At 52.0% G+C, this 14,947-nt stretch overlaps 1 protein-coding gene across 12 annotated transcripts in view; it reads left to right on the forward strand.

Annotated features, from left to right (window-relative positions):
* Window positions 1-14,109, forward strand: part of EMID1 (EMI domain containing 1) — a 47,871-nt gene extending 33,762 nt beyond the window's left edge. For 5 of the 12 annotated variants that reach the window (XM_039225061.1, XM_039225076.1, XM_039225084.1 and 2 more), the window contains 4 exons: window positions 3,801-3,845; window positions 9,716-9,880; window positions 9,975-10,065; window positions 13,337-13,550. In XM_039225061.1, coding sequence (XP_039080992.1) covers window positions 3,801-3,845; window positions 9,716-9,880; window positions 9,975-10,065; window positions 13,337-13,461 — 426 coding nt within the window. In that variant the 3' untranslated portion in view covers window positions 13,462-13,550. The other 7 variants (XM_039225101.1, XM_039225125.1, XM_039225093.1 and 4 more) reach the window with 6 other exon arrangements.
* The last annotated feature ends 838 nt before the right edge of the window (window positions 14,110-14,947 follow it).

A 14,947-nucleotide genomic window follows, 5' to 3' on the forward strand; every position in this document is an offset into this window, starting at 1 on the left:
GAGAGAGAGAGAGGGAGAGAGAGAGAGAGGGAGAGAGAGAGAGAGAGAGAGAGAGAGAGAGAGAGAGTCTTAAGCAGTCTCCGAGCTCAGCGAGGAGCCTGACACAGGGCTCAATCCCACAACCCTGGGATCATGACCTGAGCCGAAATCAAGAGTCAAACACTAAACTGACTGAGCGACACAGGTGCCTTGAGGATTTAAGTATTTCTTAATACTTAAATGGGAAAAATGTGATTACTAACCGACTCTATGAAGAGGACCTTTGACTGAAATCTAGCATTTGTTTTTGATTCTTAGCAATTTTATCCCTCTGCTCATGTTGTCCATGTTTTCTTTCCATTAAAATGAATGGAAATTTAATTTAGAATATTAATCATAGGGAGGTTTTTGCTAATTCCTGGTCTAATAATTCCAACCTCCATGCTATATTTGGCTCTAGTTCTGATACTTGCTCACTCTTTTAAAAACTGTTTTTTGCCTTTTAGTATGCCTTGTAATTTTTGGTTAGAAGGTAGACATGTTGTACTGGGTGAAAGGCCTCTTTACTCCAGTAAAGAGTAATGTAGAGGTAAGCTGTGTGGTGAGAGGAGGCATTCTGTAGTCCCATGGTTAGGTCTCAGTCTTTTGGTAAGCCTATGTCCCTGCACTGTGAACTTCACCAGTGCCTCTTAATTTTGTTGTTGTTGTCTTTTAATTTTCCCTCAGGTGGGACAAGATGGCTAGAGACTGAGCTGGGATATTTCTCTTCCCCTACGCGTAAGGCTAACGCCAGCTATAGTTGGGTATTTCCCTCTCTTCAGGTCAGTTAGGCTCTGCTAAGACCCCAGCAGGTTAGGCTCTGATAAAATAGTTTCTCCTGAAGGCAGACCTTGCTGAGAAGAACAGAATGCTCTGGTATGTTTCAAGGTGGTACGTTTCCCCCTTCCTGCTGCTGAAAGCACGAGGAGATTTTTCTATAGCATTCACTGTAAGGACCTGACAGAGATCTTGGGTAAAACACACACAGGTGTGAATATTCTCCAAAACCCGGGACCCTCTGGAATGTTTAACTCTCAGAGTTGTCCGCGTAGAGCCACCAGCAATTTGTCAATTACATTTGAGTTTTCCTACCCTGGTGCTGGTTCCTAGGGAGGCATCTGCTCAGTAAATTGTAACCCACTTCTCTCTCTCTCTGCAGTTTGGGGGCCAGTGCTTTGTTCCGTGACCTCATGTCTTTGATGGCTTTAGAGGAATTGTTGATTTTTCAATATTCTCAGTGTTTTACTTGTTATTAGGACAGAATGGTGATTTCTGAGCTCCTTATGTACCATACCAGAAACAAAAAAATCTGTTTTGTTTTGTTTTTAATCAACTTTGGGGGAAATTTTTGGTTAATATTTCTCCAACATTTTTTCTGTTTCTGTACTCCCTTCTCTCCTTTTGCGACCCCAATTATTACTTAATACTCTCTCATAAGTCACTGAGGCTCTGTTAACTTTTTTTTAAATCTTTTATCTCTTTGCACTTCAGTTTGAGTTATTTATTGTCTTGACCTGTCTTCAAGTTAACTAATTCTTTCTTCTGTTAATCTCAGCTACTGCATTTTTTCTTTCAAGTATTATCCTTTTCATCTCCAGGATTTCCATCTGTTGCTTTTTTACAGTATTCACAGATCTGAAACTCCACACCTCACCACTATTATATTAATTCCACTACATTCTTTAACATATTTATCACAGATACTTTAAGTTTGTATTTAAATTCCATCCAGTGTAATATTAGTTTCCAGTGTATTAGTTTCAGGTGTACAATATAGTGATACAGCACTTCCATGAACCACCTGGTGCTCATCCAAACAGGTGCACTCCTAATCCCCATCCCCTATTTCACCCAAACCCCCCCCCCACTCCCCCCTGGCAACCATCAGTCTGTTCTCTATAGTTAAGAGTCTGTTTCTTAGTTTGCCCCCCTCCACTTCTCTCTCTTTTTTCCCTGTTGCTCATTTGTTTTGTTTCTTAAATTCTACATGTGAGTGATATCATATTTGTCTTTTGCTGGCTGACTTATTTCACTTAGCATTATATTCTCTAGCTCATCCATGTCATTGCAAATGGCAAGATTTCATTCTTCTTATGACTGAATAATATTCCATTGTATGCATATACCACATCTTCTTTATCCATTCATCAATCAGTGGACTCTCAGGCTATTTCCATAACTTGGCTGTTGTAGATAATGCTGCTGTAAATATCAGGATACATGTATCCCTTTGGATTAGCATTTTTGTATTCTTTGGGTAAATACTCAGTAGTGCAATTGCTGGATCATAGGGTAGTTCTATTTTTAAATTTTTGAGGAACCTACATACTGTTTTCTAGAGTGGCTGCACCAATTTGCATTCCCACCAATAGTGTAAGGGGGTTCCCCTTTCTCTGCATCCTCACCAACACCTGTTTTTTCTTGTGTTGTTTTTAGCCATTCTGACAGGTGTGAGGTGGTATCTCATTGTAGTTTTGATTTGGATTTCCCTGATGATAAATATCACAGATATTTTATTATTTATTTTTTAGAGAAGATGCCTTTTTTTTAAATGTTTATTTATTTTTGAGAGAGAGGGAGAGAGAGCATAAGCAGGAGTGGGGCAGGAAGAGAGACACAGAATGTGAAGCAGGCTCCAGGCTCTGAGCTGTCAGCACAGAGCCCAATAGGGGGCTTGAACCCACAAACCATGAGATTATGACCAAAGCTGAAGTCAGATGCTCAACCGACTAAGCCACCCAGGTGCCCCTATTTTTAATTTTTATTTTTAATGTTTATTTATTTTGAGAGAGGGAGTGCAAAAGGTGGGAGGGGCAGAAAGAGAGGAGAGAGAGAGGGAATCCCAAGCAAGTTCCATGCTGTCAAAACAGAGCCTGATATGAGGCTAGATCCCATGAACCATAAGATCATGACCTGAACTGAAATCAAGAGTCAGATGCTTACCCAACTGAGCCACCCAGGTGCCCCTGGATTTCCTTGATGATAAATATCACAGATATTTTAAACTTTGTGTCTACTAAACCCCAAATCTGGGTTGGCTGTGGATCTGTTTCTACTGACTTATTTTTCTCTTGATTGTGGGTCACATTTTCCTGTTTCTTCACATATCTAGTAATTATTATTGCATACTGGCCAATATAGATAATAGAGTAAAGAGAATCTGGGTTCTATTATCTTCCTCTGAAGAGTGTTGATTTTTGGTCCAGCGTGTGGGTTGAACTCAGCTTGTGACTTTAGGATGGGTAGTTCATGGGCCATCCAAGCATTGGAGGGAGGTATTTATATAGCTTTCACTCCCTTGCTGTGGCTCCCTGCTTTCCAGTATTTCCTCTCAATTTCTGTCTCCTGTGGCAGTCTCAACTCCAGCCTGTGATTCTTCAGCTCAATAAGACTATAAAGCTTTCTGCTTGAGCTATTTGCCAGGCTGATGGGGCTGGGGTGTGCCCTCAGAGGAAACACCATGAGCATTTATTTTTTACCCAGCTGTAGCTCCCTCCTTTCAGAAGTCAAATAGCCTCCAGTTTCTGGCTGCTCTTTATAACGTTCCATTGTCTTCATATCACTGTGTGTGTGTGTGTGTTGTTGTTGTTATTTGTTTAGTAGTTTGTTTGTTTTTTGCATTTAATCTGGTGTTAGTCCAATACAAGCCACTCTCTGTCTCTCTCAGCCTTCTGGCTTCTTCCAGTCTCTCCTTCCCGCTTTCCCCCCCTCCTCCCCCCCTTCCTTTTCCCACTCTCCCTCCTTCCCTCTCTCATTGCTTCTACCTCTCTCTCTCCTTGCAGGGAGAACCTGGCCCCAAAGGAGACCCTGGCGAGAAGAGCCACTGGGTAAGCTCCAGCCGAGCACTGCCTTCCCACTGCCCCTTCCTGCCCTGAGCACTCAGGAGATCATTAGGAGTGGGGGGCACCTCATCCAAATCCCCACTCCAACCTGGTCTCCTAGGAAGGAGGCCTGACAGATCTCAGCTCTAGCCCCCTCCCCAGCCTGTCCCTCCCAGCCGGACAGGGCCAGCCTTATCAGCAGACCCCATGCTCTCTGTCTCTGTCTTCGTCCCTGTCTCCGCCTTCCCTCTGTGGCCTTTCCGAGCCAGGGTGACCCTGCCTGCTCCTCCTGCGTAGTTTGGGCTGACCCCGTCCAGACTGCATCCTCTGCCTCCATAGTCCCTTCCCAGCAAGGGCCTTGGCTTCTGCTCCTTTGTCTGCAGAAGAAAGGGAGGCATGAAGACAATATCCACACAAAAGAATGGGACTGGGGGCCTTGAGAAATCTGTGAAGCATAGGAAGGGAGGCATAGAAATGGTGAGGGGCCCCGTGGTAAAAGGGATAGGGGACCTAGATACCACCATAAACACAGGAAACCCATGGAGCACCGGAAGGGAGACCTAGAAACCATTATGTATATATCGAACATGGTAAATGAGATCAGGGGACCTAGACTCCACTATTCTTAAAAGACCTGTAATTAACACGAGGTCCTAGACACTATTACATACATACCCGGGGGAGTGGAAGGAGAGGCCTAGAAGCTATCATGCATGGGAGAACCATGGAAAATGAGATGAGGCCATCTAAAACCCACTGTACACAAAGGAAGCCCGCGAAGATTGAAAAGGAAGGCCTAGAAACTGTCACATACACAGAAGACGTAGCATATATGGAAACCTGGAAACCACAGGGGGACCCTAGAGAAACCCAGAAACCACAGGGGGACCCTAGAGACCTTTACATTCATTGCTGATGGTTGCAGTGAATGAATTCCCAGGCCTAGAAATTGACCCACCCAAGAGATACATGGGGAGAGGACCAAAAGCCCCACAATGCAGGGACCTGGAAACCACTGTGACATAGACATTTGGAAAATGGACACGGTGGAGGCAGACACGCCTACAGGAGAGAAAACCGGGAAGCTCTTCAGGAGACTGGTATCATGCCTCCCTTTGCCCCAACCCCGTCTGGGTGCAGTCTGGCTGGGGTGCCCTACTTCCCAGCAGGTACTAGTTAATGAGGACATGGGAGGCACCCAGCGCCTGCCTTGCCCTCTCTGCTCCTGATTGTGGGGTCAGTGATGGATACAGCCGTGGGAGCCCCTCACCCTGCACGAGCCCTTCCCTATGTCTTCCCGTGACTTCTGGGGCCCTGCTACCTCTCGGCAAACCTCCTCCAGCCCCTTGCTGTCACTCTACTCAACACCCCCCACCCCCCCTTCATCCCCTAGTAGCTCCGGAGTCTCGTAAGCATACTACCAACAGGGGCATGAGCCGGGCCTGGGGTCAAGTAGACCCATGTGAGCCAAGCCCTCTGCCTCCCCTGGGCCCATCACTGGCCACCTCCACTCTGAGAACGTGTTCTCTACTCAGCCCAGGGGAGGTGGGGGAAGTGAAGTGAGGCTGAACTAGGTTACGCAGCTTCACCCATGCATGGAATTCTGGGAGGAGAATGGATGCCTGAACTGGCCCAGACCAGGTCTTGAACTCAGGACCACCTGTGGGAGGGGTCGCCCAAGAGGTAGCAGGGCCCTTGCCCATCCTACTTCCTCCCTGTCGCCCACCTATACTTCTGCCCCTGCTTGCTGCCTGCCTGAGGGGGGCCTGCTGGGCTGGGGTCAGCATGAGGCTTTGGGGACTGGGGGACCAGCTCTGTTGGGGGTAGGTGGGGATGAGGCCCAGTGTGGAGAGGGGCCCTGAGAGACCATTCTCCACCTACCACCCCCAGGTAGACCTGAGCCACTTATCTGACTGCAGCTCTGCAGTGACACCCAGTGGTCATGAGCATAAAGTGCAGGCACTGCCCCAGCCAGCCCATCTAGACCAAAGCTCGTACCCCTTATTCAGACAGGAAAAACTGAGGCCCAACTCCGCAGAGCAAATTGTTGGCAGAGCTGGAACTGAAACCCAGGGTTTTCAGCTACCAGGACCAGGGAAACCATCCCTTCCTCAGTGCGTGCCAAACCCCAGGCTGGGCACTGTGGACATAGATGTGATTTGGACCACCATCCCCACCCTCAAAGTGGTCACAGTGGGAAGGGGGAGGGGGGAAACAGACCAGTAACAGCAGCAACAGGACAGAGGGAGCTCAGCTGTGACGGGGGAGGATTTAGCGTCCTCCTGGAAGGAAAGATGGGAGCTGAGGCCCAAAAGATGCATTAATCAAGCAAAGGGTGTTCAGGCAGAGGAGCGGGAACACCATGAACAAAGGCCTTGGGGCTGGAGTGAGCCCAGGGTAGCCAAGGAGCTGCAAATACTTGGCATGGTACAGTGTGACAGTCAAGGGGTGAGACGGAGGTCAAATAGGCTTGCGAGACTTAGGAGGCCATATTGAGGAATTTGAACTTCATTCTGTGGACAGTGGAGAGTCACTGAAGTATTTAACAGCAGGAAAGGGATACAGTCAGATTTCTGTTTGCAAACCGTCCCTCTGACTGCCATGCGGAGAAGGGATGGGAGAAGGGGACAACATGGGAGAAGCAGAAAGAGAGACGGGGAGTCTGTTGTGGTCTTCCTGGCAAGAGCCCCTGGGAGCCGGGACTGGAAGGAGGGCCATGAGGATGGATGGATGTCAGTGGACTAACGGAGACTAGGTGCTGGTTTGGCCATGAAGGGGAGCGAGAAGTTAAGGCAACTTACATAGTAGAGAATAAGGAGAAGCCCCCTGGGTTCTGTCCGTGGAACATGGGAGGTGTCCGGTGTGAAGTTGAGCACAGGGTGTCCAGCAGGCCTTGAATGCCCAGTCCGGGATCAGAGGGGACTGCGGTGTTACCAGTACAAACAAAAGGCGTCTCCTCTTGGAAGGGATCCAAATAGCAGGAATTTTGTTTTATGCGTTTTCCTCCAATTTTCACTATGAAGATTTTCAAACATGCAGGAAAATCCAGAACGAATACCCTCCTGCCGTCCACTCACTAGACCAACTATTAGTATTTTGGCACATTTGCTCTTTCTCTCTTTACTATATTTACAGACTTAAAAAAAAATCTATTTGAAAGTAAGTTGCAAATCTCATCCATTTCCCCCAACACATCAGTGTGTATCTCAAAACAATGTGGACATGCTCCCAAAAAGCCCCAATAGCAGCATCTCGCCTAAGAAAGCTGACATTGATTCAGTGAAATGATGGTCTAAAGTTATGTGTCATTGAACTTACGTACAAATTTTACCAGTTGTCCCCAAAATGCCTTTTTTTAGCTGTTATTTTTTTTAATCTGAGAACTCATCAAGATTCATGCACTGCATTTGGTTGTTATAACTCTAGCGCCTTTTAATCTAGAACAGTCCCTGTCCTTTTCTTCTTTCTCTTGACTGTCTTTTTGTGAGTGTCCTCCCATCTATCTAGATTTGTCTGATTGTTTCCTTGCGGTGAGATGCAGTTAAATGTTTTTGGCAGGAGCACTGGTGGGGGATCTAGTGCCCTTTTATTGCATCTTATCAGGCAGTTCATGAGGTCAGCTTGTCCCACTGTCCATGCCGGGAGGGGCTTAACATGGTTTTTGAAGGTCATCCATTTTTAGATCCTGCTCTTGTAATACTCGAAGAGGGATTACTTTGGTGTGCCACCCATGGTGACTCTGACCCTTAGGCTGTAACGTCCAGTCAGTGGCCTGAGGGTGGCCCAACCCTTGTGATGTGGACAGGACAGCTGGGTTATAATGGACAGCCCCAGCAAGGCCACAGCAGGCTCACGGACGTGTTGGGGGGTCTCTCAGTTGTTAGACCTTGGATTTCAATTGTAGCAATATGCATATGCTCCCCCATCCCTTCACTTAATTGGTACCGAGTAAAGGACACTGAGAGAGACTCCCAGAGATGTGAGGGCTAGAGTAGTCCTCTTTGCTGTCCTGGGGTGCTCTGTTGGAATTAAGATATCGGCATTCCGGAAATGGCTTTAGTCTGGACTAGGAAAGAGGAAGGAGTGAGGGAGTGTGGAATTTCAGCCAGACTATGGCCCTCATGCTGGGGAAGGAAAGGACAGACAGACAAACTGAGAGTGAAGGTGAGGGTCAGCCTGAGCCCTGGGTAGCAGCCGACACTATCTCGGAGTGGGGAGACCTGGGCCAGGGGCTCTGGGGGTCCACTGCCACATCCCTGGGCCTGGGGGCTACAGACCTAGAGATGCTGCATCGAAGGGAGGGTGGGGCTGGGGGCCTGACTCCAGGACGTGCAGAACCCGGACTTGGAATAGTCAGAGCCTGGGTGGGGGGTGGGCGGGGGGGGGGGATTGAGCCCAAAGTGAGAAGGGCTGAGGAGTGGACGCCTGAGCCTGAGCCTCAGCTTTTCCAACGTGTTAAGCACAACTTCCCCAAAGTGATGCCACTCAAACGTTTTCTAATTTTCCTTGCCTATATTCATTTTGATGTTAATGGAAAGAAAGTCAGTAAGGAGCCTGATCCCACTGATGGAATTCGTTAGAGTGAGGTTAATGTAGCATTAAGGCAAAAAGTCAGTTTAAAGAACATAAAGTAAACAAGAGTACAGGTGGCCCAGGGGTGTGGCAGGAATCATGCAGGTGTCAGGCAACAGAGGTTTGGGGGTGCCCCGTGACAACCTCCAGGGCAGACTCCAAGGCAGGCTCTGGGAGGGCAGTAGGGCCCCTGTGGACTGACATCACCCTGCCCCCAGTGCAGCAGATGTGCAGGGGTGTGGGCAGAGAGCAGCCAGCTGGGACCCATCAGGACTTATGGAGGGGTCTGCTTCCACCTGTCTTGCCCCTCCCCCGCCCTGTCCTCTCCCGGTCTTATCGGTCTTATCGGTCTTACCCTGGCTGTCCGCGGGCCCTGGGTTGTGGCAGGTGGTGCGGGCTGCAGGTGCATGTCCAGGGTGGGGCATGGGCCACCAAAGAGCTTTGCAGGACCCCCTCCCTTGCCCTCTTCACGGCTGCATCTGTCTCTTTCCTCCGCAGGGGGAGGGGTTGCACCAACTACGCGAGGCTTTGAAGATTTTAGCTGAGAGGGTTTTAATCTTGGAAACAATGATTGGGCTCTATGGTGAGTAGAGACAGACAGACGGACAGACAGCCCAGCCCCCACCCGCCAGCCTTCCCCAGGCCCTCCAGGGGTGGAGCTGCCTGGACCCAGCCATGAGGCTGGAGAAGGTGCCTGCCCCAGGCAGGTGAGGACGTGAGAGAACGAGGCCACCCATCCCTCAATGGCTGGTCCCTCCTCCACAGGTGAAAGGGGGCCCTAGAAACCTGGGCCCCCACCTCTGTGGTCAGACTGGGCCTCCAGGCATTGTGGGTAATACGGTTCCAGGCCTGCAGGGGAAGCAGAGGTGACAGATTTTGAGTTTGGAAGAAATTAGGGGCCGTGGAGCCAAACTCCAGACAGTAGGGGATTGTGGGTAACAGAGCCAGACTGCTGCAGAGCAGGGGATTGTGGGTAATAAAGTCAGAGTCCAGACCCACAGGAGAGTTCTGGGTAAGGAATCCAGACTCCAGCCAGGCTTCATTCAGGTCTAGAGAAATAGTGGGTAAGAAAGCCAGTCCCCAAGCCACAGGACAATAGGTCATGGAACTTGACTCCAGAAGTGCATGGGACTGTGGGTAACGAAGCCAGGCTCAGTCCCCGCAGTACTCCAGGTAATATACCACCCACCAGTTCTGACCGCCCCTCTCCCAGGAGCCCCCAGAGGCTCTCATAGGGCAGGCCTTCCTAGCCCCAGGCGTCTACCTTACAGTTCCTCCTCTGGTCCTCCTAATGTGTCCTTCAGGTCCATTTAGGGGCTGGAGAGAGCCAGACCGTCACCCCAGGCACTCACCCACCAGTTTCTCCGCCCATCTGGTCATTTGAGGAGCCAGGCAAGCCCCATCCCCAGTTAGAAGGGGAGACCGAGGTCTCGATAGAGACTCACACCCAGGCCCCTGCCTCGAAGCTGGTGGGTGCCTAGCCCCTACACCCCACCCTCGGCTCCCCAGGCCAGCCCTCGGAGGCCGGACTCGCACCGTCTGCTCTTCTTGATCTCCCATCAGGCTCCTAGCTTACAGAGCTTCCTGCAGCAGCAGGCTCAGCTGGAGCTCCTGGCCAGACGAGTCACCCTGCTGGAAGCCATCATCTGGCCAGGTAATGGCAGGGCGGGCAGGTAGGGGCAGCCCCTTCCAGGAAGGGCCTAGGGACACAGAAGTCACCTCCCACTGCTGGACCCAGGCGAGCGGACACCCCTCCTTTAGCCCTTCCAGCCAGCCAGCAGATGGTGCCTGACACCCTTATCTGCCACAGGCTCCCAGATAAGACATAGTCCTGCTCTCATGGCATACAGGGTGCTGGGACACAGGGGTTGTCCTGGAATGGGCTGCTAGACCCAGGGTGAGGAATACCATGGTGGAGTGAGTACTGTGACAGCACGGAAGTGCCCCTGACCCAGGCTGGGGAGTGGGGGAAGGCATCTCAGGGAGGGCTTCCTGGAGGAGGTGTCATCTAAGTGGAGACCTGAAGAGGAAGGATCGGGGCAAGTAAACGGGCACAGGAACAGCATGGGCAAAAGCCAAGAGGCCCATTCTGTGAGGTTGCTAAGGAGTGATAGGTGAGGCTGGAGAATCTGGCAGGGCCCAGTTTGAGAAGGCCCTTGAAAGGAGGTAGAAAGCATGGAAGGAGGTTAGACACCAAATGGGCAGTACCTCTCCCTGTGCCTGGCTTGTCACAGTGGGGCAAAGGAGGGTGGCCCTCGAGAGACGCAGGGATTGGCTACCCTCGGGGCTGAGCTCTGGTCCTCACCTAACACTAAGAGGCACCCATGGCCATCCTTCTCCCACCTCCGGCCACCTGGGTTGTGACAAGTGATGCGGGGCTGCAGGTGCATGTCCAGGGTGGGGCATGGGCCACCAACGACCCCATATCACAGCCCAGTCCTAGTATGTCAGTGCACATGGGCCTCAGACACCATGTCCAACTTCACATCTATTTTACAGATGAGGAAACAGAGGCCCCGAGCAGGAAGGAGGGCCAGGGATACAGCCAAGCCTCCTGCAAAACCATAGGGCACATCTACTGAGTGCCAGCTCTGGCCCAATGCTCTGTGTCCATCCAAGTGATGGGGGATCCTCAGTGTCTACAGAGATGAGGGCCACGGGGTACAGGGATGTGGGTGAGTGGCAATCACTTCCAGCTATGAGTTGGAGAAGCCTTCCTGGAAAGGGGCCATTTGCATTGGGTCATGGAAAATCCCTACAAGAAGGTAGAAAGGGTGGCCTTGACAGAGTTCTGCATGGACAAAGGCCTGGAGACTGCAAGGGGCATGCGGTCTGCTTCCAAAGCCCCTCTGCCTTGCCGCACGGCTTCTCTAACTTTTAGAAACATCAGTGACCATCTCTCAGACCTCCTGCCCTGCCACAGGTTCAAGACCGAGAACCAAATCCCAGGCTCTCCGCACCTTTTTCAGGTGTCTCTGCACCCCCCTCTCAGGAGGATAGGGACAGGAACCAGAAGGGACACACTGTAGCCTTGAAGCCCTACCCGTACTTTAGTCCCCTGTTTCCAGCAGCCCAGGGAGGGAGTGCTGGTCACCTTAGAAAGCCTGCGCCCACTCTCTGTGGCCACAAGCCTGGGGGAGTGACCCCACAAGCAAGCTTGGATGGTGGGCCTGGAAGAGGGGGTGAGGGAGGAGTGGAGCAGTGAAGAAGGAACTTTCCCCTTATCCATCATACACAGCAGGTGCTGACTAAAAACTGAGATAGGGCTCATGTTTAGGTTATAATCAATAATGAGATAGTAACAGCTGTCACACATCCAGCCTCCTGGGCTGGGGATTTACATCCAGTCTCTATAACAAGTTTGCCAGGGGGGCCATACCATGCCCATTTCACAGATGAAGAAACTGAGGTTCAGAGAGCTCACATGATTTCCTCAGGGTCATAGCAGTAGTAGTGGTGAGGCCAGGGGTCTGTCCTTTAAAGCACTGGCTCCTTTTGCTCCATCAACAAAAGTTCACTGACACCTCTGTTCTGCCAAGCACTGAGTGGGACCAGGGGAAACCAAGGGCCCTGAATTTGATTGAGTCAGAATAGCATCTCATGGGCAACTCATGAGATGAGTTGGCCTGCCAGAGACCTGGGTCGAAAACTCATCCAGTGACCATAATAATCCAGCATTTACTGTGAAAACCACTTTCCACTCCTGAACACCTTAAAACACTCACCGCAAGGGTGTGACACAGTATTATCCCCACGTTGCAGATGCAGCTCAAAGGTTCAACACTTGGTATAGGACTTGGCCATAGCTGATGTTAGAGCCTGAGCTCTGTGCTCCTCTCCTCCTATGTTCCCCAATTTAGGGCATCAAATCTCCCTTGACTGTGAGCACACACAAATCTGTCTCAGAGGCCCCAGATGTCAGCCCAGACGTGCATGGGAGGCTGGGGCACACAAGGTCAGGGTGCTAGACAGTTATGATTATGAAGGTATAGCCCACTCCCCTGGCAGTGCCCTGTGGGAAGCTGGTGCTCACCAGAGTCCCAGTGTCTGTCCCTTTGAACAGGACTTTGGAGGCTCAGCCAAGTCTCCCACCCTGGGGCTCCGTTCCTTGGGTGTTCCTCTCCCCCTGGGAAAATAGCCCTACCTGACCTACCTATTTAACTTAGAGAGGGACTAGAGTGCTAGTGGCAGAAGGCTTCCTGGAGGAGAGACGCCTTCCTCTGGATTTTGAAGGATAAGTAGGAGTTTCCCAGTTGGCAAAAATGCCAATTATTGTTTCACTCTTGGGGGATACCTTATTTCCAGGTTGGGGCATATTTCACCATAGCCAAATTAGAACTGATTTAAATAATTATTGAAGCTGGTCAGGACCTCAGTATATCTGGAACTCCGCCCCTCCCCCCCCCCCCCCCCCCCCCCCCCCCCCCCCCCCCCCCCCCCCCAGTTTTAGAGATGAGACAACTGAGGCCCTGACAGAGGTTAGACTTGCCCAAAGATGCACAGGTCAGTGGCAGAGCCTGGCCTTCCTAAACTCTTCCCCACCACAGATGGCCTGAGTCTGTTCTCTGACCTTAGTTTACCTAGCTATGAAATTAGGATGATTCAGGACACACCTATATTCCAAAATGTGGAAAAGAACTATACTTGTATGGACCATTTGTTCACCACGTGCTCCACATTTCAGAAACATGGCCAGTTCATTTACCCCCGCTTGACAGACGCCCTGAGTGCTCTCATTAGGTTGGGAACTGCTAACTCCAGGGGGGTAAGGGGAGACACTAACCAGCCTGCAAACTACCCTTTCTCACAGCTCTGCCTCCCAGATGCCAGGGCAGTGCCCAGCCCCCCAGCCCCCAGAGGGCCGAAGGGAGATGGGCACCTCACACAGATCTCACTAACCCTGACTCTCTCCTTCCCTCCGGCAGAACCAGAGGGGTCGGGGACAGGCCCTGCCGGCACAGGCACCCCCAGCCTCCTGCGGGGCAAGAGGGGAGGACACACGGCCAACTACCGGATCGTGGCCCCCAGGAGCCGCAACGAGAGAGGCTGAGGGCAGGGGTGGCCCTAGGGGCAGACCTGGCCTAGCTTCCCTTCCCAGACTGGACTTGGCCAACTGCCTCCAGGGACCGCCCACCATATTTATTAATGTCCTCAGGGTCCCTTCTGCCACCTAAGCCTTTGGGATGGGCAAGTCTTGGTCCTGACACCCCGTGCAAGTCTGCCTACTATGAAGCTGAGAAGGGACTGTGGCCTGAGTGGGAGGGGCAGCCCAGGCATAGGTGAGGGCCCAGGGACTCCCTTTCCCTCTGTGAAACGGGATGATGCCAGCCTGCGGGGAAGGGCTAGCAGGTTCAAGACTTGGGTCTTCTCATGGGCTGCCCAGGCATCCAGACCTGTAGGCACTGATGGGTGACTGGAGCCGGGGTTCTGCTGAGTCCTTAGCACATGCGGGGCTGGTGGGGAAGGGCAGGCTTCCCTCTCCCTCCTCCCCAGCCAAACCCGGGGAGCCCATCGCAGCCCTCCTCTCCTTGATTTCTGGTGCTGGGTCCCCACCCTGAGTCCAACAGGCAGGACGTGCCATAGGTCCTGCCCCCTGAGCCCCCAGCCCCTCCCATGTCCCAGGTGGGGGTGGAGGCATGGAGAGGGAGGGGTGCCCTGGAGGTAGAGATCTCCCGCCAATAAAGTCCCCCAACCTGAAGTCCCACTGGCCTGGTCTCAGTGTGTGCTTAGACGGGGTGCAGCTGGGCAGGGCCAGGAGCCTCTTCCTTCTTCTTGATGGCCTTTCCCTGCTCACATGCAAAGCAGGGCTGTGAAGTGGGCCTGCACAGGGCTCAGGGGGGTCAAGGTGCTGCCGGGCAGGGGGTGCACAGAGGTAGGTGAGCAGAGCAGAGGCTCAGACCATCCCCATCCCCTGGCCAGGTGTCCAGCAACAGCTACAGCTCCTGAAAGGCCCAGAGAGTAAGGAAGTGCCAGACCTTGGGGCAGCTTCCAGATTGGGGCACCACAGAGTCACCCCAAGTCTGTTTCCTCACCCATAAAAGAACAGCATGAACTTGGGTCTGTTTCTGGCCCCTTGCCTGTGGCCAACAGCAGAGCCGGTCTCTACAGCCTCTTCCCTCTGGCTCCAGCATGGGGTACAGCCCACTCAGGCGACCAGTGTGTAGGCTGCCCCAGGACACACAGTTCCCTGCCCCTCCCATCAAAGTCCAGCTTCCCAGGCACCCCTTGGCCTCACCTCCCCCCACAGCCCAGCGGCATCTCACACCCGTGCCCCACCACCCTCTGGCTCAGTCTGCACCTCCCCTTGCTGGGAAGGGGTCAAGGACTGAAGGGGGCCAGGAGGGAGGAGCTGCCTCCTCAAAGCTTAGGCAGCCTCTCCCCCTTGGCAACCTCACATTGTTTCCTGCGCGGGGAGCTTGGCAGGGCACAGCCACCAGCTCCAGAGCCTCAGGAGACCAACTGAACTGGCCCCTGTCCAGTAGGGTCACTGGGGGGTGTGGGCAGCGAAGGGATGATATTCCAGGGGAATCAGGGAA

Source organism: Hyaena hyaena, unplaced genomic scaffold, assembly GCF_003009895.1.
Source record: "Hyaena hyaena isolate Hyena2069 unplaced genomic scaffold, ASM300989v1 scaffold_19, whole genome shotgun sequence".
Taxonomy (NCBI): Eukaryota; Metazoa; Chordata; class Mammalia; order Carnivora; family Hyaenidae; genus Hyaena; species Hyaena hyaena.